Source organism: Narcine bancroftii, chromosome 11 (assembly GCF_036971445.1).
Source record: "Narcine bancroftii isolate sNarBan1 chromosome 11, sNarBan1.hap1, whole genome shotgun sequence".
Lineage (NCBI taxonomy): Eukaryota > Metazoa > Chordata > Chondrichthyes > Torpediniformes > Narcinidae > Narcine > Narcine bancroftii.
The window spans coordinates 38922168-38949845 of record NC_091479.1 but is presented as its reverse complement, the minus strand read 5'-3'; the positions used below and the strand labels follow the sequence as shown (position 1 = coordinate 38949845).

Here is a 27678-nt window from a genome sequence, read left to right as displayed (position 1 = left end):
GGACTCCATAACATACTGTGCAATTGGATCCAGAATTTCTTCATCTCCAGGCCCCAATTAGTGTGGATTGGCAAGAACAACTCTTCCAAAATCTCCATTAGCTCCCAAACACCAGAGGGTTGCATATTTCACCCCTGCTCGACTCGCTTTACATCTACAGCTGCATAGTTTGGTATGACGACACCATCTACAAATTCACTGCCGATAGCACAGTCATGAGCTGCATGAGGAATGGCAACGAGTCAGCATTCAGGAGGGAGATTGAAAGCAGGGTTCAATCATGGACCAACAACAACCTCGCACTCAATGCCACCAAAACCAAGGAGCTGATTGTCGACTGTAGGAAGAAAAAAAGATGGGCATTGCCTTAATTGGAATGGTTTTGGTTTTTATATACACACACACACACACACACACACATATATTTGTGCAGAGTGGAGTTAGAGTGAAGTAAAAAGTGTTGTTATTAATCTTTACCAATGAAAATTATTGTTTGAAGATGCCATTGTCCTGTGAATTATCATGGACCATTTTATGCGAATATTAATCTTTAAAGTTACAATAGTTGATATATATTATCAAGTTATTTTGTGGGTTGGATTCAGGGTCACACACACAATCCTTTGAGATGCCAGAAGGCAAGCCATGAACGGAGATGAAACGTCTGCTCATTCTGCATCTGAAACCGAAAGAGGAAAACCTTCATGATGGTCCTTGAGATACTGGAGTGTTTGCTTTATTAAAAACGGAAGAATTTGTGTTGTCAGGAAAGACTGGTGATCAAATCGAGAGACCATCTGTTGATTATCTGTGTTCTTAAAATTGAAACTAAGTCAATAGAGTGCTGAGAGATGGCAGCTGTTCGAATAAGCGAGTTCTTGATTCAAGGCTGGAGTCCATTGGCTCATGATTCATACTTTTGAAGAGGCTGAATGGACTTCAAAGGCAGAAATGACGGCACGTGTCATGGGATGAGCCATTCTGGAGAAACATTACAAATGAGAGGCAGAAGTTGTTGTCCATGCTGTGGGGAAGAGAGGATTGAAGATACAGTCGTCAGAGAAGGTACAGTTACATCGTCTTCTCCTTTCACCAGGAGTAACAAGTGGATTTTGAAGGAGGAAGACCATTTCTAACCGTCTCTTTGAGATCAAGAGAGCAGCCTCGTTGAGACCATGGAAATGGCCACTTTTGATGAATAAAGCCAAAGTCATCTTGCATTTGCAACATAACCATTTTTAAATGCAGACTTAGTTCAGCCCTTGACTGAGTTGATGAAATCTTGGTCGAAGAAAATAGCCACTCCACTGTCTCTTTGAAAAGTCAACAGATTCATCATGTGGAACAGATTCTGAAACCTCCCTGCAAGAGAGGAAAATAAACTCACGCAGGGTAAGTTTCAGAGCAATGTTTTTTCATCCAAGGAATTCAGACGAGTTTGAAAGAGGACCGATGACGAGGTTTTGAAATCCTTCAGTTGCTTTTGCCACAATTTAAAGAAATCAACATGGTGTCAAACGACTCAAATCCAGATACAACCCTTCACAAATTGAGCTCTTACAGCTCCATTGTGTTCAACCAGCGAAAGATGAGGGGGTAAAGCCACAGGGTTAGAGAGAGTCATCAGGTCAAACAGACATAGAGCAAAGAGAAAGAGACATCAAACATGTTGTGGGTTTGTCCCTTCATCGAGGAAAGATGAGGAAGAGAAGGTCAGAAATGGGACCATTAAATTGTGGGGGTGGAGGGCAGGAGGAAGCCAACACACACAGAGAGGGGACTTGGGTACCTGGGGCAAACAGGCGGTTCCCTCCCCCCCCGCCCTCCTCCCCCTGCCCCCCCTCCTCCCCCTGCCCCCCCTCCTCCCCCTGCCCCCCCTCCTCCCCCTGCCCCCCCTCCTCCCCCTGCCCCCCCTCCTCCCCCTGCCCCCCCTCCTCCCCCTGCCCCCCTCCTCCCCCTGCCCCCCCTCCTCCCCCTGCCCCCCCTCCTCCCCCTGCCCCCCCTCCTCCCCCTGCCCCCCCTCCTCCCCCTGCCCCCCCTCCTCCCCCTGCCCCCCCTCCTCCCCCTGCCCCCCCTCCTCCCCCTGCCCCCCCTCCTCCCCCTGCCCCCCTCCTCCCCCTGCCCCCCCTCTTCCCCCTGCCCCCCCTCCTCCCCCTGCCCCCCCTCCTCCCCCTGCCCCCCCTCCTCCCCCTGCCCCCCCTCCTCCCCCTGCCCCCCCTCCTCCCCCTGCCCCCCCTCCTCCCCCTGCCCCCCCTCCTCCCCCTGCCCCCCCTCCTCCCCCTGCCCCCCCTCCTCCCCCTGCCCCCCCTCCTCCCCCTGCCCCCCCCTCCTCCCCCTGCCCCCCCCTCCTCCCCCTGCCCCCCCCTCCTCCCCCTGCCCCCCCTCCTCCCCCTGCCCCCCCTCCTCCCCCTGCCCCCCCTCCTCCCCCTGCCCCCCCCTCCTCCCCCTGCCCCCCCCTCCTCCCCCTGCCCCCCCTCCTCCCCCTGCCCCCCTCCTCCCCCTGCCCCCCCTCCTCCCCCTGCCCCCCCTCCTCCCCCTGCCCCCCCTCCTCCCCCTGCCCCCCCTCCTCCCCCTGCCCCCCCTCCTCCCCCTGCCCCCCCCTCCTCCCCCTGCCCCCCCTCCTCCCCCTGCCCCCCCCTCCTCCCCCTGCCCCCCCTCCTCCCCCTGCCCCCCCTCCTCCCCCTGCCCCCCCTCCTCCCCCTGCCCCCCCCTCCTCCCCCTGCCCCCCCCTCCTCCCCCTGCCCCCCCTCCTCCCCCTGCCCCCCTCCTCCCCCTGCCCCCCCTCCTCCCCCTGCCCCCCCTGCCCCCCCTGCCCCCCCTCCTCCCCCTCCCCTCCTCCCCCTCCCCTCACCCTCCTTGCCCAGCCTCCCCCTCGCCCTCCAACTCCCCCTTCACCCTCCTCCTTACCCCTGCCAACTTCTTCCCTTTCGGCCCGCAGCGATGGACCCTGTGCAGACGACGCCGCCGCCAATGTCCCGCCTCCTCACAGCAAGAGCCAATCAGCTCGCGAAACAGCCCATCAATCCAACCAGACTTCAGCGTCCAATCCAATAGCGGCCTCACCGGATCAACCCATTGGCTCGCGCAACTGAAGCAACCAATCAGCGAGCGTGCGAACACACAGGTGAACCCAATCAGCATCGCAAGACTGAAAACAAAGGCAGTGGAAGGAGCAGGAGACCTATCGGCCCTTCCACTTACAACTACCCCAACAACTCAATCAAATCCTTGAGAAAAACAGGATCACTTTGTTTTGGCTCCAGGATTCCTCTGATCTCAAGAAATACATTGTACCCCAACTGCAAGGGAGACTATTTATTAACAAACTTTCCTTTATATTTATTACCGCTTCCAATTAAATGGAGGACACAAGTGGTTGTGTCAGCCAGCTGGACCGCCTCGGGGAACCTCATGGAGAAGGCAATCATGGTGAGAAGGTAACTCGTCCCACGGGAGGCCGGTAGTGACCCCACAATCTCATTGTAGATGTGGCTGAACCTATGTGGTGCTGGCTCGAATGTCTGGCATGGTGCCTTCACGTATGTCTGCATTTTGGTCATCTGGCAGAGTGTGCAGGCCTTGGCCCACTGACAACCTGTTTCTGGAGGCTCAGCAAGACCAACCTATTGACCACCATTTTGACAGTACTGATGGCCGGGTGCGTCAGGTTGTGCACATCATCATAAAACTGCCATCTCCATGCTGTCGGCACGATGAGGTGGGATTTGCCATTGGAATGTCACAGAGGAGCGTCTACTTACCAGGGTCGATGTTAACATCCTCCAGCCTGAGCCTGGACACTGCTGACTTGCTTGCAAGGATCTCAGGGTCGTCCTGCTGTCCCCTGCCGAGGGCTAAGTAGTCTATTCACTGGGACAGGGCCTGGATAGACTTGATTGCGGGGATGGGGCAGTGCGTCACCCACGATGTGTTGAATGTCTGTAGTGAACTCAGACTCATATGAGAGGAGTCGCTGCTGCTTGGCCGACCACAGGTCCAACACTTTATGGAAGGCAAAAGTTAATGGCTTCTGGTCCATGAAGACACTGAATTGTCTACCTTCCAAAAATACCTTAAGTGCCTGACTGCCAGGTACAGCACCAATTGCTCTCAGTCAAAGACGCTGTATTTGAGTTCAGGTGGCCAGAGGTGTCTGCTAAAGAAGGACAGGGGCTGCCATTCCCCTTTGATGAATTGCTCCAGTGCACCCCCTACTGCTGAGTTGTTGTGGAAGAAAGGTTATAAGGCAACATTTAGATATCCAGCTGTTTTGAAGGTTTTTCAAGATGGTTGCCAACCAAAGTTCTTTGATTCTCCAAAGGAAGCTATAGCATTTGCTCAAGAGCTGCCAATTACTCGGTTTCAACAGAGACGTAGTCCGCCGCGATCTCTAAGGAGACAAGAGATGGAAGAAAAGAGCCGTGCTCCAAGAAGGAATGGTTGTAATGGTGACTCGGCAGTTGGAGCTGATTAAAAGAAGAGTTGTTCTTTTTTTTTAATGTTTTTTTTTAAAAAAGGAATATTAAATAATGATGATGTTAGTTTAAGATGAAGTGAGAGTTGGGGGAGAGAACTGGATGGGCACTATTTCCTGAAAGTCATCTGCTACGTGTGAGTTATCTCACACCCATTTTTTTGGGAGTTACCGCATTGCGCGGTTTAGACGGGAGGGGGTATTTTTAACCTCCTACCTGTTTATTTTTCCTTTTTTTGTATTATTAGATTAAAGAGTTAAGGGTTTTCTTTTGTGTTTATAAAAAAAAAGCATAAGAAAGTATTTGATTGTTTAAAAAACTAAATATTCATGTGGTTTTTTTTGTAAAGTTTATTCAGTAGATAAGGAATATTTGAAATTTAAATGTGAATGGGATGGATAAGTTTTTTTTAATAGTTTTTCTTTAACTTTAAGGTGAAAGGAGTGGTAATTCTGGTGTATATTATTTTGCTATTTTAGTTATAGAACGAAGGGAATAATGGTGAAAGTTATAAATTGAATTGTACAATTCTTAATGAGGCTTGAATTTTGTTTGTGGCTTATGCTCTATTTTTTGAAGATATAGATTTTGTTGTAGATGTGTTTTTATTATTTGGATATCTGAATTTTAACGTAATGATTGGGGATATTTAAATGTGGTATTGGAGCTTTTATTGGGTAATTATTCAAGGTTAAAAGGGAAAAATGGTGGAAGAGTACCAAATTTGAATTGTACAATGTTTAATGAGGTTGGAATTTTGTTTTAAGATGGCAGTTTATGTGACTAATATGATGATAGATGTGAAGTTAGTTGATATTTGGTGAAGGTTTATCTCTATAGAGAAAGTTTTATTTTTCATCTTTTTTTTTCTCATGCTACAATTTTTTTAAAGAATTGATTATTGTTTAAGAATTTTTGATAGACAATGTTACTAATTTTACTAATTTTTTATATTACGTTTGAGTTAATAATATGTTTCATCTTAACTCCATTAAATATATGCATTTAAGTTTGATTTAAATATGTTTTTTAAGTCTGATATCTTAGTATTAATTACTTTTCTTTTTGTTAGTATTTTAATCGGTTATGTTTTTGTTTTTTTTTTGTAAGTGGGTTTTTTTCTCACATATATTATTAACTTTATTAATTCTTCACTCTTTATTTTGGGGGGAAGGCGGGGTTGGACTAATTTAAGTTGGGTTTTTAATGTGTAATAATTATTGGGGAGGGTATAGTTTATTTAGATCACTCACACTGTATTGTAATTTTATTATTTTGTTCTTAATTTTTAAAATGTAATTCTATATGTTATTCATGTTATAAAATCTTAAATAAAGTTTAAAAACAAAAAAATGATGTCAGCCACTACCGGTATGAATTGGTGATAAAAATTAATCGTACCAGTGAATTCTTGCAGTCCCTTCATTATGTGGGGTTTGAGGAAGCACTTAACAAACTCTACCTTTTCAAGCAGGGTTTAGTTCCGTGCCTGTTGATTTGACCCCCAAGGAAGTCGAACGTTTCCAACCTGAACTAGCACTTAGCAAGGTTTATATCGTAAGTCCAAATTCCCGCAGCCAGGTGCACAGTCACATTAGACGGTCTCTGTTTAGCTTCATTGCCACCACTTTGACATCTTGTGGTTACTGCCACCCTCTGCTGTTGGAGAATATCCTCCTTGGTCTCAGCCCCTCAATGTAACTAAGAACCCCTAAAATGCCCCTAATGTTTTGGCCTTCATCACTACTCCTGGCAAGGCATTCTTGACACCCACAACTCTGGGTAAAAGAAAATACCCCTGATATCTCCCCTAAATCTTCCTCCCTTTGCTTTAGACAGATGTCTTCTAGTGTTTGCTACTCCCATCTGGGTTTCAGGCAAACTGAAGGACATCTTTCACCGAGTTTCTGGTTTTCCAGCAGTTCTGGATGTCTGTCTCTGGATGCTCTGCTCCGTGGACCACCCCGCAGTATCCCATCAAGTCCTGGAGTCTCTGTGTCAGCAATGCTCTGCTGACCACTGCCTGACAGACTTGTGGTCAAAAGTGTTTGTCTATGAAACCGTTCCCAGGAAGGTAAAGGGGCAAAGTCCTGCTGACTGGAACATTGTGCAGCACCAGGGACAGGCCAATCTTTCGCAACACCTGAGCCAGGTAGAACCTCAGCACATAGCAGCATTTGATGCCCTTGAACTTTGGTTGCAAGCACAGCCACACACAATTATGGCCATGCTGGTTACACCCTTGTCCCCATTGATTGACGATGTACACGGTCCTTCTCCAGACTCTATCCATTTTGGACCCCCACATGAATAGGAAATTTGTTTTGGGAATTGACAGGGTGGTGGTGTGGGGATGGGCCAAACCTGGCCCACGTGCAGCAGGACCGAAAGTTCCTTGCACATTGCACCTGATAATCAGGTTTTACCCGAATGACAGAGATGGGTATCTGTGTGGTCCTCCCTGTCTCCTGGACCTGGGGGTCTTTGTACTGCTCCCCATCTCCTTAAGTTGGTGCTTTGTTCTCCACCACCCCCACAAGAAATCCAAGACCCCTGGATGGAGGGCAGAGGCGCAGAGAGATCAGTGAGAACACGGGTAGTTTCAACAGGGTGGGGTCCATCCAGGCGCCTGATAACAGGAGGAACCAAGTGGGAAGGAGGATGCAGGGCATTCGATAGCAGGACATTGCGAGAGAGTGGATTCCTCGAACTCTTGAGGGGAGAAGGAGCTGGTCGATCCATCGGTTTAGGTGGGGCAGGGTATAGACATGGCAGCTGACTGGAATTGTCAGCGGGTTACTGAGACCTGGGAAAGGAGGGGAAGGAGGATGCAGTAGTGTTCTGAGAGTGCTGAGGGAGAGGCAACATGGGTGCCACCTCAAGGCAACGGTCCCCTGATTGTTTGCAGGGATGGGCTCTGTAAATAGACTCATAGATATCCAGCACAGAGCATCTTTGTCGCCCTGCCATCAGGAAGGAGATATGGAGGAATAAAAGCAGAGCAGCCAGGGAGGGAAATAGCTTCTTCCCACAGGCCGTGCGATTGACAAGGCAACATGAGCTGGATGGGAGCTAAGAATGAAAAGGGTGAGAGGAATATGGACTGATTACAACAGCTCAGCTAGCAGGAGAGAGAGGCTGAAGGGCCTGTTTCTGTTTTGTCTATCTGGACCAGCCTTTTGAGTTCAAGCTTTAAAAAACCCAATCATTTTTAAATTTAATATCAACGGTACAGAATGAATCAAGAGACAAGATGTCTGTCCAGCAGCAAGCGTCGAAGGCACTTCCTGAAACGGAGGCTCTGAAACCACAGGGAGGTTCTGGATGGAAAGAGGCCCAGCTTCTTCTGGAATGAGGAGAGGAGAGGCAGGGGAAATGTGGGGGAAGGGAAGGGGAGGGGAGGGGCGGGGCTAGGGATGCCGTCCACCGTTCACCTCCCCTTTCCTCTACCCCGTTTCCCTCCCCTTTCCACTGCCCGTTCCCCTCCCACATCCCCTCCCCCCTTCCCTTCCCCAGTTCCCGTCCCCCGCTCGCCTCCCCCATTCCCCTCCCCCTTCCCTTCCTCCTACTCCTAACCCTAACCCCTAACAAAATCCTAAACCTAACCTTAACACTACCGATACCCCCTACCACCACTCCACATCCCCTAACTCTACCCCCACCCCGTCCACTAACCCTAACTTTATCCCTACGCCTATGCCGCCTCCTAACCCCAACCCTAATGCTACCCACCATCCCCTAACCCCAAACCTCACTCCTCCTCTACCCCCTGCTCCTACTCCCATCCCCTATACCTAACACAAACCCACTTCCCTGAACTATAAACCTAACCATAAACCAAGATATAGCCCTACCCCATGTCTCCTAACACTAACCCTAACTCTACCCAACTTCCCCAACCCTAAACTAAACCCTACCCCTATCCCTTACAACCTACCCCCTTCCCCTAACCATGCCTCCTACCCCTTCCCCATACCCGCACCCCCTACAACTACCCCCTTCCCCTAACCCTACCTACCACCCCTTCCCCATACCCGCACCCCCTACCACTACCCCTACCCTATTCCTTACAACCTATGCACTTCCCCTAACCCTACCTCCTACCCCTTCCCCATCCCCGCACCCCCTACCACTACCCCCTACCCTACCCCTTACCACAACCCCTACGCTTACCCCCTTCCACTACCCCCTTTCTCCTACCCCCTTCCCCTCCCCCTCCTTCCCCTAGGTTAGGGGTAGGAAGGGGAAAGGGAAGGGGGAGGGGAAGGGGAGGAGGAGAAGGGGAGGGGAAGGGGGAGGGTTAGGGCAGGGGATGGGGAGGGGAAGGGGAGGGGGAAAGGGGAAGGGAAGGGCGGAGGGGAAGGGGGAGGTGAAGAGTGGAGGGCTGGGGTTAGGGCATAGGTGTGAGGGCAGGGGAAGGGGAAGGTGAGCGGGAGGGGGTTGGGATGGAGGAGGGGTAGAGGAGAAGAGGGGAAGTGGGTGAAGGGACATGGAAGAGGCAGGGAATGGGGTTGGCAGGGCCAGAGGGAGAAGGGGAGGGGTTCAGGCCATCATGATGTTGTCCGTCCTCTGTTCAGCTGGGATGCGAGGTTCTTCTGGACTCGTGTCTTGTCTCTAAGATCGCTCCTTCTCCTGGGAAGAGAAATACGAGTGATAGAGATACTATCTCTGAGGCCTGATCACAATGACTTTGGAGGGTCCCAACTCTTCCCCCATAATCCCCCCTACCCCTGAACACTGGAACCTTTCCCCTTCCTCTGCTTTACCTGAGAAAGTGTGTTTTGGCGAAAACCACGATCTCTCTCTTCAGAGCTCAGAGCAACATGTGTCCATCAGGCAACACCCTGGTTCTCCACGATATGGCAGCAAGTTGCTAGAAAATCATGGATGGATCAGTCGAGACCGTTCAGCTGATCCAGCTGAACCTACCCCACAACAATGTTACCCTCCCCTCCCTCACACCAGTACCCTCCATTTTTCTTTAATTCCTGTCCATATTAAAATCCTTTTCATGCCTTTTTTGGACCAGCCTCCGCTAGTACCCCGACAATGCATTTCAGCCACCCACTACATTCTGTGTGAATAAAATGTACCCCTCACGTCTTGCATAAATTTCCCTCAGCTAACCTTATTTAGACGTCCTCTGGTATTCTCGACCCAGGAATGCACACAATATTCCATGTGTGGTCTGACGAGAATTTTATACATCTGCAACGATACCTCTCGGTTTTTGAACTCAATCCCCTGACTCCTGAAGGCCAGCACACAATACACAATCTTAAACTCCCTCTCAATTTGCACAGCAACCTTGAGTGATATATGGAGCAGGATCTAAATATTTCTCTGTCCTGCACACTGTTCATAATCCTGCCATTAACCAAGTGCTCTGCCCACACATTCTTGTAATCCGCATTCAATAAAGATATTGGTCTATATGAAGCTACTTTTAATGGGTCTCCAACCTTCTTTGGAATAACTGTTATTCGTGCCCTTGAAAATGACTCTGGAAATAAACCTGGACCAGTTGCTTATTTAAGTACATCTGATTTACAGGATTGAACTCCATCTGTCACTTCTCTGCAAACTGGATGACCTATGACAACCTTCTACACTGTCTACAACATCTCTACCTCTGTGTCATCCCCTGACGTACCCACCCTTCCACTCCCATCAGCATTCATAAAAATCACAAAGAGCAGGGGTCCCAGAGCAGATCCATTTGGAGAGCCACTAGTCATTGTTCCATCTACTACTACCCTCTGTTTTCTGTAGACAAGCCATTTCTGAATCCACACAGCCAAGGGTCCATGGTTCCCATGCCTCCGGACATTCTGAATGAGGTCACCGTGGGGACCTTGTCAAGCACCTTACTAAAATCCTCGTGCAGCACATACAGACCTTGACCTTCATCTATTTCCTTTGACACCTCCTCGAAAAACTCAATTTGACTCGTGAAGCAGGACCTGCTCCTCACAAAACTATCCATGAGTTTGCCCAGCATGTTTGGGCTTTGCCCTCGGCCCCAGAATCTGCAGACTTCCTGGCCAGTTCCTCCCTTACCCCTTCCCAGAGCTTCCGCATCCATTAGAACATCAAGCATTGCTGCCCAGTACAGGCCCTTTGGCCCATAAAGGCTGTACTGACCTTTGTAAATGTTCTCCACAACCTTTACCTGTACCACACCCATAGGAACATAGGAAGTGGGAACAGGAGTAGGACAAAACTGGCCTATCGAGCCTGCTCGGCCATTCAATATGATCATGGCTGATCTAATTTATGACCTAACTCGACCTACCCTGCCTTCTCGCCATATCCCCAAATTCCTCTATCATGTAAAAATTCTGTTCCCTCACATCCACATGCTCGTCTCAGAGACTTTTATATGTACCTATTCTACCAACCGCTATCACTTTCACCGGTGACGCATTCAAAGCTCTCACAACTCTCTGCATAAAAAAAAATCTCCCCTCACCTGAAGCGGATGCTCTCTGAGATTTGCACCTGACACTTTAGGAAAGGTTTCTGGCTGTTCATTCCATCTAAGCCCCCCACAATCTTATTTAGAATAAGTTATTAAGCTGTGGAAGGGGCAAGTTGGGAGAGGGAGGAGGGGAGAGAGCTGGTGGGGGAGGAGTGAGAGCTGGTGGGGAGGGGACAAGGCCGTGTTGGGGAGAGGGATCAGGACCGCGTTGAGGTGGGGAACGGACAGACATGGGTGGATCTACCTGCCGAAATAAAGGATCAATAAGAAGGCCATCTCGGGATCTACCAGCATCTTCTGGGGCTTGATGTCTCAATGGAAAACCCCCTGAGGATGGAAGTAGGCCATGCTCTGCTACAGCTGGTACATGACTCATGAAGCAGGACCTGCTCCTCACAAAACTGGCAACACAACGATATAACATGACCCACTCTGCCTCCACACTTGCCGGGTCTATATCCTGAGGGTAAGGGGAGGTGGGTGAAGGGCCCCTCCCTGCCAATCAACATCCATCCTCATCATCCTCTCCACCCCTCTCCCCTCACTACCCTTTCTCTCCTCACCAATACCCATTGAGACCCTCATGCACCCTTCATCGATATCCAGTCCCCAGCGAGACTCAGCCAGTAAACTCCTTCATATCCTCCAACCCCACCATCCAAGCTTGCCCCAGTGGACAACTTGACCACCCAGATCCACAACCACCTTGATGTAGATCATGGGAATGGGCTGCTTGGCCTTGTTGAAGTGCTGGTCCATGCAGTGAACCGCCTCGGGAACATAGTCCAGACCCAGATTCATATAAACCTCCTCTTTCTCTTGGACACAATACAAATATGTCAGCTGGATTTACCCTCCAACACCCAGTGCCTCTCCCAACTGGAGTGCCAGCCCCTCCTGCTCTCTGTAGGCCTGATGCCCCCACTGCTCAACACAACATTGCATGAATCCAAGGGCTCAGCGAGCAGAGCGTCAACAGGCCGTAGTGGACCCGTCCGCTGCCCCATCATTCGGCTTCTGGTGAGACTGCACAAAATGTGCAGCTCTGACTGCCCTCCCTCGTGAGGCAAGGATTCACCGGGAGAGAAAAACCATTGACGTTTCGAGATGAGAAATGTTTGCAGCCGGGTGTTGGCTGGGGTCGAACATGTGGAGGCTGAGTTGTTGGGACGATTCAGAGCAGGCGTTGATTTGGAAGGGCACCAAAAGGTTCTGGGGAAGTGAGTTATGTGGGAAAATACATTCGTGAAATGAATTGGGGAAACAGACTGGAGGGGCTGAGTGGCCGAATTTGGCGACCTTGTCTTGTGGTCTTGGCTGCTGCTGTCTGGAGTTGAAATGGCAAGAGGTCATGAGTTAATGGGTGAGGAGCAGAGCAGCCAGCGTCAAGGAGTCGGCACTGGTCAGAGGGGCAGGATGGAGGCAACAGAGAGACTGCAGTGAGACAGATCGATTGAAGGAATGGGGAAGGTAGCAGCAAATGATATGCATCAGAGTGAGGGTGGGGTGGGTGCAGGTGGATCTTACCTTGACTACAGAGGAGTAGAAGTTGAGAAGAGGGACGATGATGGTGTGATCCAACTTTCGCACGATCTGCAGTTTGCGGTTCTATGGCGAGAGAGGAACATCAGCAAGGCTGGGCGATGGGTCGGGGACCTGAGGGGCGACTTGTCCAAGTTGAGGGGGGAGGCGGGGAGGAGATTCGTCAAGAGGTCAGAGGTGGGGAACTCCAAGGGAGGCCGAAGTGGGGGACTTTTCGAGAGTCAGTTGGGGGGACTTTTCGTGTCGCTGGAGTGGGGACTCGTCAGGGGGTTCATTGAAGTATCATTTCAGTTTTTATGATTGTTTTCCCAGCTTCTACTAAACAATTAATTTGCAGAAAATCTCTGATATTTTCCAGGTGTGTGTGTGTGTGTGTGTGTGTGTGTGTGTGTGTGTGTGTGTGTGTGTGTGTGTGTGTGTGTGTGTGTGTGTGTGTGTGTGGGGTTGTGTGTGGGGAGGGGGGGTGCAGTTGTGGGTTTGTGTGACTTTCTCTGTTTCCAAACCCCATGGCCTCTGTCAGATGCTCCTCTTTCCACCCACCCTTCAAAAATGTGTTTGGGGTGTTTGTCAATTGGGTGTAATGGTGTGAAACGGGCTCATGTGTCGCAAGGGCCTGTGAACGTGCTGTAGGCCTAAAGTTAAATATCAGGGTGTTCCATTTCCACACAACTGCTCCACCCCCTCACCTTGAATCTCTTGTCCTGCAAGATCTTCTTGATGGCAATCAGCTCTCCGGAGTCCACCAGCCTTGCCTGGTACACCCCACCGAAAGATCCATTGTCGATGATTTTATCATCTGTGCAGGACACCACCTTGGGGACGTTGGGTCCATGACCCGGTGTGGCCACCTCTGTTGTGACCTTATTGCCATGTCCTCTGGGGCAGAAGCAGCAGCATTTACACACCCAGAGGGTACACAACAGGTCATTTATCCCAACCCAGCCTTGCTGTCCAAGTTAGTCTCTACCCCTTCCTCTAACTCCCTTCCAAGGTTCTCCTAAATGTCAGAATTGATCTTTTGTTGGTTCGTTCCAGCCTTTCAGTAGAAATATTGCCACCCCAGGTCCCTCTTTGATCACTCTCCTCAGACTGAGGCCAGTTCTGCAGTCGTTCACTTTGTTTACAACCCTCCCTCCATGGGAGCACGTCCCGGGGAGATGAAGCACTCTGAACCCCACCACGGGTTTAGCAGAAGCCCTCCACATTCCCAGAAGCTCAGCAACACCGTGATCTTCCATGATGCAAGCGAGACCTCGTTGCCTGAGGGAGCAGGTGGTGCGGAGAGAGCACCACTCTTCACCGCTCAACTCTGTTGGGTCCGCCGCAGCAGAAACACTTTCTAGCACCTTGATCCAGGTCCACTGGGGGAAAGAATCCTATCCCGGTTGGGGGGGTGTGGGGGTGTATGCAAGGGTGGAAGGGATCTTGTAACCCGGGGGGGGCGGGGGGGGTGGGTGGAGGAGCGGTCCTGTCTCTCAGTGGACAGATCCCATTCCAGGTGGAGGGGGAGCTCTGTCCCATTTCTGTTGAAAGGTCTACTTTCCATCCCCCTCGCAACTTCTCTTCTCCCTCAGACACCTCACACTCTCCCCTGCCCCGATTCCTCTACCACACTCTCATCCACCACCCAACACCACCCCATGGTTTCCCCAGTGCCTTCCGTCCCCTCGCACCCCATCCCCCCAGCTCAACCCTATGTCCCCTACCTCTGATCCAATCTCCCTTGACATTAGCCTGTGGTGCAACCCCATTCCTTGGTTCTCCCCTCCACTCCTACAGACCCCATCCCTGTATTCCCTCACATGCCATTGTTCTCCCCTCCCCAGTCCCCTCCAGCTGCCTCATAAAGTGCCCTGCACTCAGGATGGGGAGAGGGGATTAAATGCAGCCTCCATTCTCTCCGCCCACACTGGGTGAAGGATGGTGCCAGAGGAGGCTCTGTCCCAGTCGGGGAGCCTGTAACAGGCTCTTTATCTCACCCATGGGTGCAGGGTGCATTTAAACACAACCCTGTTGATCAGAGGGTCCCTGGGATGAGACTGCGTCCTACTCCGACATGGGGGCCAGAATCCCCTTCCAGGAGAGGCATCTTTCTCTTGTTGCTGTGCCATGACACGACTCAGCTATGGCTGCCCCATGCAGTGACATCATCGCCCCCTCTGTGTCATCATCTCCCCCCTCTGTGACACCTCCCCTCTCTGTGACACCACTAGTGTAATGGGCAGGGACATCCAACCATTTAAATCCTCCTCAATTTCCCCAAGCAAGGGGAGAATAATTCAGCTGGTCTAAATTACTCGTTGTTATCTATTCTAACTCCTAGACATTTGATTCCATTTTACCGCCACATTTGTTGACTATTTTCTTGACATTGGCTCTAATCCCCCTTCCTAAGTGACATGATTTTGCACATATCCCAAAAGAACTTATACCCAGAGATCTCCCCATAGTCCTCCAGGGTGGAGCACAACTTGGGCAATGAGTGTATCCGGTCTGTCAGATATATCAGAACAACTTCTGCAAATAAATTGATTTCATGCTCTTCCTGGCCTGTTCTGAAACCTTTAATGCCTGAATCCTGGCAAATGGCCTCGGCTTATCGCTCCATGGCCAGTACAAACTCACTCACTGGGGGTGTGGGGGGGGGGAGTCCGACCTTGATTGGCATGCCTGTTGGCTACCTCTGCCCCTCTCATCTCGACATCAGTGGCTCAGGTTGGGGGAGTCTGTACTGCCTCCTGCAGTGCACAGCAGCGCTGCTGGACCACCTTTATCTTATTTTCCTGGGCCCTCTCCAAATCTTTCCTTTCTATGATCTCACATTGGTTTCTCAGGAGAAACACTGGCAGCCAAAAGGCACCCTCTGATTCCCCTTAGATTTTGGGAACCCCGACTTCTTGAAGTGGGACAACACGTGGTGACCTATTTTCTCAAGATGTGGATCCAGGAGCTTGGACCAGTCTACCAGTTTGCCGTGGTCCGCCAGCATGCTTGCCAAGCTCCCCAACCCTGCACTCTCGTCAGTACACACGCAGATCTTGTTCTCCCTGCCTGCACTAGATTTCCTGCCCCGATTCCAAAGCATCTCCACTGCAGCTGTGTTCAGTCGGAACTCGAAGGACCCTGCTCACTGCACCAATTATTATGTGTGTGAAACTGATTCGAGGGGTCCCAAGGGTGGCGAATTTGAACACAGTTGTCTTTTATTGACACATGTAGTGAAGTCGCACGAGGAGTAAAAGACACACACAGACACAAACTCGCCGGATTAATCGATACACTTGCAACCACTCATGGATAGAAAACTTGACAATCAACTTGTCACGTACGATACCTTGAACAGGTCATTCATTCACTCATTGATTTTGGATGCCTGTGGGTGGTAGGGGATATGCAGGTGGCCCCAAATACTTGGCATCACCACCCATTGCTGGTCAGATGTTACCCGATAGGGTATTCCACATATCGAGCACGCTTAAATGGTGCTTGGTCGGCCCACTGGCAGGACATCCGAGTATGTGCTGACCATCGTGAGAACATATCACTTTTTATTTTGGCAGGGGAGAGGCCTGATATGGTCAATTTATCAGACTTGGCCAGCTCCCGAACCCCAGCGAATGTGGCCCTTGGTTTTAATTGCTGACAAATAGGGCATTTGGCCATCACAGTTCTTGCAACATCATGAGACCCCCAGATCTTCTGTCCATCATAGTGCCCCCATATGCCCACATTTATGATGCACCAATGCTGCCAAGGCTCCAGGGTCTCTCTGCTTGGGGAAAAAAGTGGCAGAGCATATTTGAGCAGCTCAGTCCACAGTGGCATCGCGTCAGCTTCAGCGGTTTTCCTGGAGGTGTGTCCATCCACGTGGTGGACCCTGACTATTCTTTTGTTGTTCCACCTCTCAGAAGATCTGCCAGTGCTGTTGTCCTCAGAGCAGGCAGCCATGGATCTGCCTCCCTGTCTCCTGACGCCGACCCATCCACACTGACGTGCTGTTTGGCACAGCCCAGAAATCCTGTTGCACTGATCGGAAAAGAGGCTCCTGGGCCCGCCTGGTTGTCCCTTTTCGGATCAGTGCCACAGCTGCCAGCTTGGACAGTTGGCTCTCCCCTCCACCTCACCCTCTTGTGTCAGTACTTTATCTGTGGTGGGCTGGAGTGCTCCCACTTTACACCGTTGTTCTTCGCACCTCCACCAGCCGGAGCCGTCAGTAAACCAAGCTTTTTCCTGCTGTCCAGCATCGAGGGTGTTGAACGGTTTGCCCCAGGCCATGGTGCCAAGCTCTTCTCGGGGTCATTCAAGTGGGAGGCTGTCACTTTCGGACAGGACATGATCTGTTCTTGCAAGTGGCTCAGCCCTTCGGGCCCGGCCTCTGTGCGGTCTGCCATGTACCACTTCTTCGGTCCACTGTGAGTGGCATCCGCAGATTGAACCCATCACATGTTGGGAGGTGTGGCTGGAGTGTGACTGTCTCTGCTGCCATCTGGTTCTCTGTGGTAAGCAGGCGACCATCTGACACTCAGATGGGGAGTCGCGGGAGGCAGCTTCCAGGAGGGAATTGAACCAGAAGCTGTGTGGGACTCGGCGACCTTGCCTCTTTTGCTCGAGGCTCCACTAGACCATTGTCTTCATTGCAGAGACAAGTCATTCAAAGGGTCTTCCAGTTTTGAGGGGTTGTGGGGTGCTTGTGGTCAGTGGCAGTGGTGTTCAACAGCATGTTTTACCATTTAAGAAGCCATTTGTTGTTCAGGTCATCAATGAAGCGGAGAGTTTTTTTTTTCTGGGCAACATTGTACAGTAGATGGAGGGACTGGGTGAGATGGGGAATATGTTGGCACCAGTAACCCAAAACACACACAAAACTTTGTGCCTCAACTTGTTGGTGGGCACCGTAATGAGGATTTTGCTTTGAGCAACCATTGATATTTTTCTGCTGCCTGGATGCTCAGGAAAAAGACTGTTGGACTAGGACCCTGAACCTTTTCCAGGTGGTGCCTCCCTGGTGCCAGTGTCTGGGGTGTTGCTGCTGGTGTCCAAGACATCCTAAAATGGGACAGAGGTTGTGGCACATGGAGATACCAATGACATAGGGAGGAAGAGGGAAGAGTTCCTGAAAAGTGGGTCCAGGGCATTTGGTGAGAGCTGAAAAGAAATAGCTTGAAGGGACTCATGTTGGGATGACTGTCTGGGCCATGCGACAGTGAGAGCAGGAACAGAATGAGGTGGAGGATGAAGGCGTGTCCTGAAGGTGCGGGTGAAGAGCTCCTTGAGGGCATCCTATTTGCCTTGCTCGGGAGGCTGATGTCAGAAGTCGATGAGCCTTGCTGCCATGTCCTGATGAGCAAGAACATCATGGAGGAGTAATGGATGTCATCAGCGGTGATCTCTTGGAGGTGGAACTGGTCCTTGGCCTGTTTGAACCCCACGTGTGGCTGCGACATCCAGAACATTGACAGCTTCAACCAAACCATCTGAAGAGCCGCCTGGACCGTGATCTTCACGTCCAACTGAAGGGCTGGGTCCTGCTGAGGTCACCACTGTAGCAGACACTTCTGTTGAAGAGAGAAGTGGGAGGGGGTAACATATTGTGGATGGGGGTGGGGTGTGGTTTCTTTATTCTTTCTTTTATAGATGCCACACATTAGATGAGCATTATTATTAATTGTGTGAATTTGTTGTGGTTTTAAGTTTATAAATATTTTTTAAAAATGATTGGCAGGACCACGAGTGGCAGATAGGATCATGGGGACTCTCACCCCCCAACCCACCCACCCCAAATATCAATGGGATAAACCGGGTTCATTGTCAATGTCGTTGAGGATCCCTTCCACCTGCCAACAGCATTTGGCAGCTCTTCTCATCAGGAAAGAGGTCGAGGAATATCGGAGCCAGTAGCACCAGGCCCAGAAACAGATTCTTCCTGCGAGCAGTGAGAATGGAGAATGATGGATGACCGGCTCAGACAAAGACTCCATGACTCTGCTAGTGATTCAACAGAATTTATTTCTTTTTTGGGAGGGACTGCACGTGTATCATTTGTCTCTCTGTGCGTAGGTCCCGTTGTGTGTTTGCAGAGGTTTCCACCATGAATACAGTTTCCTCGGGTTAAATTTGAACGGGTACAGAGGAGCTTTCCTGGATTGGAGAATGTATCTCATGAAACAAAGTTGACTGAGTTCGGGCTTTTCTCTTTTTCACACCAAAATTAACTTTATTCTAAAATTATTGACCAAGAGGACAACTGTTCCATGTCTTTTCTCATCCTCGTGTTGCATGCCTATATTCCCTTCACTGCACACGTTCTCTGTTTAACATCATTCAAACACTTTGACACCTTGTGGTTACTCCCTGCACTCTGTGGTTGAAGGGGTTCCCCTTCGTCTCTGCCCCTCAAGACCCGGAGGATTAGAGTCCTTCCCCACAGCGCCCTCGTGTTGGCTGCGCCAAGCCTCAGTGCTTCTCTCAGCAACCTGGAATAGGCCGGTGGGCAGCGTTCCCTCACCCACATCTCCATGTGCTAAAAGACCAGCAGGTTAACGTCGAACAGTTATGCCCTTCGGACCTCGATGTTGCGCTGACCTATCAATTCCAAGCAAAATAAAAACTAGACCCATCCTCCTTCATAACCCTCCATTCTTGCAATGGAGGGGGTGCAGAGACAATTCACCAGGCTGATACCTGGAATGGCGGGAATGACTTATGAGGAAAGATTGTGCAAATTGGGATTATACTCCCTGGAGTTTAGAAGATTGAGAGGGGATCTCATAGAGACATATAAAATTCTGGCAGTACTGGACAGAATGGATGCAGATGGGATGTTTCCAAGGATGGGAAAATCCAGAACCCGGGGCCATGGTTTGAGGATAATAGGCAAACCATTTAGGATGGAGATGAGGAGGAATTTCTTTACCCAGAGAGTGGTGAATCTGTAGAATTCATTGCCACAGAGGGCAGTAGAGGCAGGTTCATTAAATATGTTTAAGAGGGAATTAGATATATTTCTTCAGTATAAGGGTATTAAAGGTTACGGAGAGAAGGTGGGGATGGGGTACTGAAATTTAAGATCAGCCATGATCTCGTTGAATGGCGGAGCAGGCTCGAAGGGTCGAATGACATACTCCAGCTCCTATCTTCTATGTTTCCTTCATTCATGTGTCCAAGAAGCCCTTAAATGCCCTAATATTTCAGCCTTCATCACCACTCCTGGCAAGTCATTCCTGGCACCCACAACTCTGTGTAAAAATAAGTACCCCTGATATTGCCCCTAAACCTTCCTCCCTTTGCTTTGGGCTTCTAGTGTTTGCTTCTCTTATCTGGGTTTCAGGCAGACCAAAGGGCATCTTTCACTGAGATTCTGGTCTTCCAGCAGTTCTGCATGTCTGTCTCTGGATCCTCCGCTCAGGGGACCACCCCGCAGTATCTCATCAAGTCCTAGTCTCTGTGTCAGCAGGAATTCCATGCTGACCACTGCCTGATGGCCCTGTGGTCAATAGTGTTTGTCTATGCAACCATTCCCATGAAGGTGATGGGGCAAAGTCCTGCTGACTAGGACATTGTGTGGCATCAGGGCCAGACCAATCTTTCACAACACCTGAGCCAGGTAGAACCTCAGCACATAGCAGCTTTTGGTGCCCTTGCACTTTGTTTCCAAGCACAGCCATACACAATAGCCATGCTGGTTAGGGTTATTCCCCCATTGATTGACGATGTACATGGTCCTCCAGACTCTATCCATTTTGGACCCCCACATGAATAGGAAATGTGTTTTGGGAATTGACAGGGTGGAGGTGTGGGGCTGGGCCACACCTGCCTCACGTGCAGCAGTACCAAGAGCTCCTTGCACCTGATGACCGGGTTCTACCAGTTTGACAGAGTTGGGCATCTCTGTGGTTCTCCCTGTCTCCTGGAACTGGGGGTCTCCTTACAGCTCCCCATCTCCTTGAGTTGGTACTTTGCTCTCCACCATCACCACAAGACAACCAAGACCCCTGGATGGAGGGCAGAGGCGCAGAGAGATCAGTGAGAATACGGGTAGTTTCAACAGGGTGGGGTCCATCCTGATGCCTGATAACAGGAGGAAACCAATGGGGAAGGAGGATGCAGGGCATTCGATAGCAGGTGGGGCAGGGTGTAGACATTGCAGCTGACTGGAATTGTCAGGGGGATATTGAGACCTGGGAGAGGAGGGGAAGGAGGGTGCAATTGTGTTCTGACGAGAGAGTGCTGAGGGAGAGGCAACATGGGTGGAACCTCAAGGCAAGGGACCCCTGAATTTTTTGCAGGGATGGGCTCTGTAAATAGACTCCCAGATATCCAGCAAAGAGCATCTTTGTCCCCCTGCCATCAGGAAGGAGATATGGAGGAATAAAAGTAGAGAAGCCAGGGAGGGAAATAGCTTCTTCCCACAGGCCGTGAGATTGACAAGGCAACATGAGCTTGATGGGAGCTAAGAATGAAAAGGTGGAGAGGAATATGGACTGATTACAACAGCACAGCCAGCAGGAGAGTGGGGCCGAAGGGCCTGTTTCTGTGTTGTCTATCTGGACCAGCCTTTTGAGTTCAAGCTTTAAAAGACCAAACCATTTTTAAATTTAATATCAACGGTATAGAATGAATCAAGGGACAAGATGTCTGTCCAGCGGCAAGCGTCGAAGGCACTTCCTGAAACAGAGGCTCTGAAACTACAGGGAGGTTCTGGCCGGAATGAGGTCCCGCTTCCTCTGGAAGGAGGAGAGGAGGCAGGGATAATGTGGGGTAAGGGGTGCCTTCCTACATTCACCTCCCATTTCCTCTACACCGTACACCTCTTCATTTCCCTGCCCATTCCCCTCCCTCATCAACTCTCCATTTCCTGTGCCCCGCTCGCCGCCCACGCTCCCCTCCCCAACTTAACCCTAACCCCTAACAAACCCTAACCTTAACGTTAACACTACCGATACCCTTAAACACTACACCACATCCCCAACCCTAACTCTTATTTCCACCCTGTCCTCTAACCCTATCCCTATGCTGTCCCCTAAACCCAACCTAATCTTACCCACCTTCCCCTAACCCCAACTCACACCTCACCTCTACCTCCTACTCCTACCCCCTTCCCCTAAACTTATCACAAGCCCACTTCCCCGAACTCTAAACCTAACCCTAAACCTCGACCTAACCCGATCCCACATCTCCTAACCCTAAACCTAACTTTACCTCTACCCGTCCCTGATTCTTATCTTAAATCTACCCACCTTCCCCAACCCTAAGCTTAACCCTACCCCTATCCTCTACACCTACCCCCTTCCCCTAACCCTACCCCATACCCGCACCCCCTACCACTACCCCATTACCTACCCCTACCCTCTCACTACCCCCCTTTCTCCTACCCCCTTCCCCTATCCCTCCTTCCACTGTTAGGGGTAGGAAGGGAAGGGGAGGGGAAGGGGAGGAGGGGAAGGGTAGGAGGCGAAGGGGAGGGGGAAAGGAGAGGGGAAGGGGAGGTGAAGGGAGGAGGGCTAAGTTTCGGGCATAGGTGTGAGGGTAGGTGAAGGGGAAGGTGAATGGGAGGGGATTGGAATGGAGGAGAGGTAGGGGAGAAATGGGAGGGGAAGTGGGTGAAGGGATATGGAAGAGGTGGGGAATGGAGTTGGCAGGGCCAGAGGGAGAAGGGGAGGGGTTCAGGCCACCATGATGTTGTCCGTCCTCTGTTCAGCTGGGATGCAATGTTCTTCTGGACTCGTGTCTTGTCTCTGAGATCGCTCCTTCTCCTGGGAAGAGAAATATGAGTGATAGAGATGCCGTCTCCGAGGCCTGATCACGATGACTTTGGAGGGCCCCAACTCTTCCCCCATCACCCCTCTCCCTACCCCTGCACACTAGGATCTTTCCCATTCCTCTGCTTTACCTGAGGAAGTGTGTTTTGGAGAAAAGCACGATCTATCTCTGCAGAGCTCAGAGCCACGTGTCTCCATCAGGCAACACCCTGGTTCACCATGACATGGCAGCAAGATGTTGGACAAATCGTGCATGGATCAGTCGAGTCCATTCAGCTGACCCATCTGAACCTACACCACAACAATATTACTCTTCCCTCCCTCTCACCAGTACCTTCTGTTTTTCTTTTATTCCTGTCCCTATATTAAAATCTTTTTTGTGTCTTTTTTGGATGAGCCTCCAGTACCACCCCTGGCAATGTATTCCAGCCACCCACTACATTCTGTGTGAATAAAATATCCCCCTCACATCTTGTCTAAAGTTCCCTCATCTCACCTTATTTAGATGTCCACTGGTATTTTTGCCCCAGGAATGCACACAATATTCCAAGTGTGGTCTGACGAGAATTTTGTACATCTGCAGCGTTACCTCTCAGTTCTTGAACTCAATCCCCTGACTCCTGAAGGCCAGCACACAATACACCATCTTAAACTCCCTCTCAATTTGCACAGCAAATTTGAGCGATTTATGGCGCAGGATCTAAATATATCTCAGTCCTGCACACTGTTCATAATCCTGCCATTAACCAAGTGCTCTGCCCTCACGTTCTTGTAATCCGCATTCAATAAAGATATTGGTCTATATGAAGCTAATTTTAATGGGTCTCCAACCTACATTGGAATAACTTTTATTCATGCCCTAAAAAATGACTCTGGAAATTAACCTGTACCAGTTGCTTGTTTAAGTACATCTGTATTTACAGGATTCAACTCCATCTGTCACTTCTCTGCAAACTGGATGACCTATGACAACCTTCTACACTGTCTACAACATCTCTACCTCTGTGTCATCCCCTGACATACCCACCCTTCCACTCCCATCATCATTCATAAAAATCACAAAGAGCAGGGGTCCCAGAGCAGATCCCTTTGGAGCACCACTAGTCATTGTTCCATCTACTACTACCCTCTGTTTACTGCAGACAAGCCAATTCTGAATCCACACAGCCAAGGCTCCATGGATCCCATGCCTCCCGACATTCTGAATGAGGACACCGTGACGACCTCGTCAAGCACCTTACTAAAATCCACGTGCAGCACATACAGACCTTGACCTTCATCTATTTCCTTTGACACCTCCTCGAAATACTCAATTTGACTCGTGATGCAGGACCTGCTCCTCACAAAACTATCCATGAGTTTCTCCAGCATGTTTGTGCATTGCCCTCAGACCCAGAATCTGCAGACTTCCTGGCCAGTCCCTCCCTTACCCCTTCCCAGGGCTTCCGCATCCATTACAACATTAAGCATTGCTGCCCAGTACTGCCCAGTACAGACCTTTGTAAACGTTCTCCACAACCAACTAACCCTTACCCGTACCACACCCATAACTATGGGTGGATTAAATATCCAATTAACTTCTTTCTGAAGTAACGCATCAGGAATTTGATGTTGATTCCAATTTTGAATAACTTTTCATAATTCTGGTTCAGCTCCTTTAAAGTTAGATCCATTATCAGAACATAATTCTTTTACTTGACCAGGTCTAGGAATAAAACGCCAAAGAACATTAATAAAAGAGTCTGTATCAAGCAATGACGCTACTTCAATATGAATTGCTCTCATAGTCAAACAAGTGAAAATAACTCCATATCGTTTTTCAACACTTCGTCCGCACTTTACTTGCAAAGGACCAAAATAATCAACTTCCACGGATGTAAATGGGAATTCATCAGGTGAAACTCTGTCATGTGGTAAATCTGCCATTTGTTGTTGTCCAGGTTTTCATTCTCTCTGTTAGTCACAAAGAGATGAAACCTCATGATTTCATTATTAATATATTTAAGCACTGATGTTCTATCAGTCCAAAACACAGGATCTGCTAACTCCATCTGTAATTCTCTTCTTAACATAGCGTCCATTTTGCTCGCCATAATAGCAGCAGTCAATTCCATTCAAGGTCTGGTGACTGACTTTAATGGAGCCACTCTGGCTTTTCCCATTACAAATCCACCATCTACTCGCACTTGGGTTATTTCACAGGACTCAGTAACTGACAGGATCAAAACCACCTTCACTTACATCAGAAAAATGGTGTAACTGAGCAAATGTGGCCACTCCAAAGTCTGTTGACGTCAAAACTTCCAAGTATTTGAAGACGCTCAATCTAATTTTTCCAATCTTGTGCAATGGATTCTGGATTAGTTTCATCCCATCCAAATTTTCTTCTGCACAAAACTGGTATTTGGCCGGGCTGATCATTAGGTTGAATTCGGCCAGTCGGGAGAAGAGGGTGTGCAGGTGAGACTTGTGTTGTGTCCAGTCTCTGCTGGCGACAAGAATGTCATCCAGATAAATGAACACGAAATTCAAATCCCTGCGCACCGTATCCATGAGGTGCATTATGTCTGGGCGGTGTTCTTGAGCCTGAAAGGCATGCATAAAAATTCGAACATGCCGAAGGGGGAGATGATGGATGTTTTGGGGATGTCATCTGGGTGCAATGGGATTTGATGGTACACGCACACCAGATCGACCTTGGAGAATACTCTCACACCATGCAGATTGGCCATAAAGTCCTGAATGTGAGGGATGGGGTAACGGTCAGGTACTGTCGTGTCATTAAACCGTCGATAATCTCCGCAGGGGCGCCAGCCATCGGAGGCTTTTGGGACCAGGTGAAGCGGCGAGTCCCAAGGACTGTCGGAGGGACGAATGATCCCCAGTTCCTGCAGATGCGAGAACTTCTCTTTCGCTATCTGGAGCTTATCTGGTGGGTTTAACAGTAATGTACGATAAACTGTATCAGACACTGTGACACCAGGTTCACAGTTGGGAGAATATTTAACGGTGATATACAGTAGACTTTGGCAGATACTGTGACACCAAGTTTTCAGTATGAGAAGGTTTAACAGTAATGCATGATAAGCTGTGGTAGATACTGTGATACCAGGTTCACAGTTGGAAGAAGTTTTTACGGTGATGTAATATTAACTGTGGCAGATAAAGTGACACCAGGTTCACATTGGTGCAAAGTTTATGGTGATGTACGGAAGACTGATGCAGATATGGTGACACCACATTCACAACGAGGAGAAAGAATATCAGTGATGTGCAATAAACTGTGGAATATACTGTGACTTCAAGTTTACAGTGGGGAGGTTGAACTGTGATGTACGATAAATGGTGGAAAAAACAGTGATGAATGGGTCAACTTGGGGAGAATGTTTAACGGTGATGTACAGTCGACGACTTTGGCAGATACTGTGACACTGTGTTCACAGTACTGAGATGGTTTAACAGATATGTATGGTAGAATAAGGCAGATTCTGTGACTCCAGGTTTACAGTGGTGAGAAGGTTTAAAAATGATGTACAATAAACTGGCAGATACTGATACTTGGTTCACAGTGGGGAGGAGGTTAATGGTGATGTACAGGAGACTATGTAGATACGTTGATACTGGGCTCAGAGTGGGAAAAAAAAGCTTTATGGGAAACTGAGACAGTTACTGTGACACCGGGTTCATAGTGGGGAAAATGTTTGACAGAGCTGTACGATAACCTTTGGCGAATAAAGGGACACCAGCTTCATATTGGGGAGAATTTTTAATGATGATGTACACTAAACTGTGGCAGATACAGTAACACCAGGCTCACATTGACGAGAAGGTTTACTGGTGATGTACGGTAGACTGCCAGGCTCTATAACACCAAGTTCACAGTAGTGAGAAGGTATAATAGTGATGTACGATAAATTGTGGCAGATACAGTAAAACCGGTTTCACAATGGGGAGAAGGTTTAATGGTGATGTGTGGTAAACTTAGGCTGATACTTTAACACCAATTTAACAGGGTGAGAAGGTTTAACGTTGATTAACGGTAGACTGAGACAGAAACTGAGAGACAGCATTCACAGTAATGTGAAGGTTTAACAGTGATTTACTATAAACTGTGTCAGATACTGTGACAAGATGGCGCAGAGGGTAGACGTGTGGTTCCACCCTTCCGCAGTTAGACTATTAAATGCTCAATTTTAAAAGTTGTAAAAGTGATTAAAAATACTGTTTATAGACTTTGGAATAGTGGAGGATCGAAATGGCTGCAAATGTGAAAAAATCGAAAACTCAGTTACAGAAGAAATTACCTTACAAAAGTGTTGAAGAACTGAGGCCAAGTTCAAGTTGAAGTAACAGAGTTGTCGACTGGAGTCCCCAAGCCTCAGAGGACTCCTGCCCGGCTAAGTATTTCGTCGGCGCTAGCTTAGCGATGAGTTCAGCGGTTTCGACTCGTGCACTCGTGAACACAGGCGTGAGGGCGAGCCAGCTGAACGAGGACAGGCACGTGAGCCTGCAGCATTGCCTGGTGGTCAGGAGAGGTACAGTGTAGCATCAGATGACGCACCTGCGCAGTCGGTGGCCCTACCGGGCATGTGCAGTGCGTCAAGGGTCCACAAACCTTTGGAGAAGGTGTGGGCTGTGGGGGAGCCTGAGCGATGGTGAACTGACGAGGTCGCTCACTGTTGAGGTAGGCATCCTGTAGTTGGGTGTCCAGACCTGCAGCCGCACTGGAAGAGGACCTACTGCTTTGGAACAAGAAGAGAGCTCAACATCATTAGAATTTGAAGAACTGGGGACTGCGGCAAAAGAAGGTCAGCCTCAAAGGCAGGTGATGGATCCTGGACTGGATTCTGTGTTTCCAATTCTGGAAGGGATTGCTCAACTCATGGAAGATATGGCAAATATGTCAGTGCAGATGACTCATCAGATGACTCAAGGATTTTCGAAATGAAAACTAAAATGAACACTGTGTGTGAAGAAATAACTTTTATGAAGCAAGATATTAATGTAGTTAAGAGTGATGTTACGAGATGGACACGATCAGTGGATACTGTGCAAGATCATTTTAAAAAGATTGAGGAGGCTTTCTTGAATGCAAGAGTCAAGTGGAGCGTAATAGAGAAAAAATGGAAATAGTGGAAGATCCTTTTGTAGATTGGGGGATTCAGAAGAAGGAGTTATTGAAGAAGTTTGACTCATTAGAAAACCAATGTCGTAGAAATAATGTTAAGATAGTAGGTCTTCCGGAAGATATGGAAGGTTCGGATCCGGTGAAGGTTTTGAAGAAATGGATCCCAGAAGTGAAGGGCAGGTAATTCGTTCCAGATGGACTGGAATTAGATCGAGTGAACAGAGCGTTTCCAGGCCAATTACCACGAGCAGTTTTGATTCGCTGTTTTAAATAACAAGACAGAGAGGTGATACT

General features: G+C 49.3%; 1 protein-coding gene and 2 long non-coding RNA genes across 3 annotated transcripts in view; 1 reads left to right on the top strand and 2 right to left on the bottom strand.

Annotated features, from left to right (window-relative positions):
• LOC138745276 (uncharacterized) overlaps positions 1-27678 on the top strand; it is a 342228-nt gene that overhangs the window by 223448 nt on the left and 91102 nt on the right. The gene's annotated exons all lie outside the window — the stretch shown is intronic.
• Positions 12494-14641, bottom strand: LOC138745272 (uncharacterized). The gene is made up of 3 exons (XR_011346121.1): positions 14478-14641; positions 13185-13374; positions 12494-12564 (listed from the first exon to the last, which is right to left on the bottom strand). It is a non-coding gene; the product is annotated as an uncharacterized lncRNA (long non-coding RNA).
• The window catches only part of LOC138745271 (endophilin-B1-like), a 37648-nt gene continuing 31801 nt past the window's right edge, over positions 21832-27678 (bottom strand). Inside the window, exon 3 of the mRNA XM_069902318.1 lies at positions 21832-22250. Within this exon, the coding sequence (XP_069758419.1) occupies positions 22161-22250 (90 nt within the window). The 3' untranslated portion in view covers positions 21832-22160. The remainder of the gene's footprint in view (positions 22251-27678) is intronic.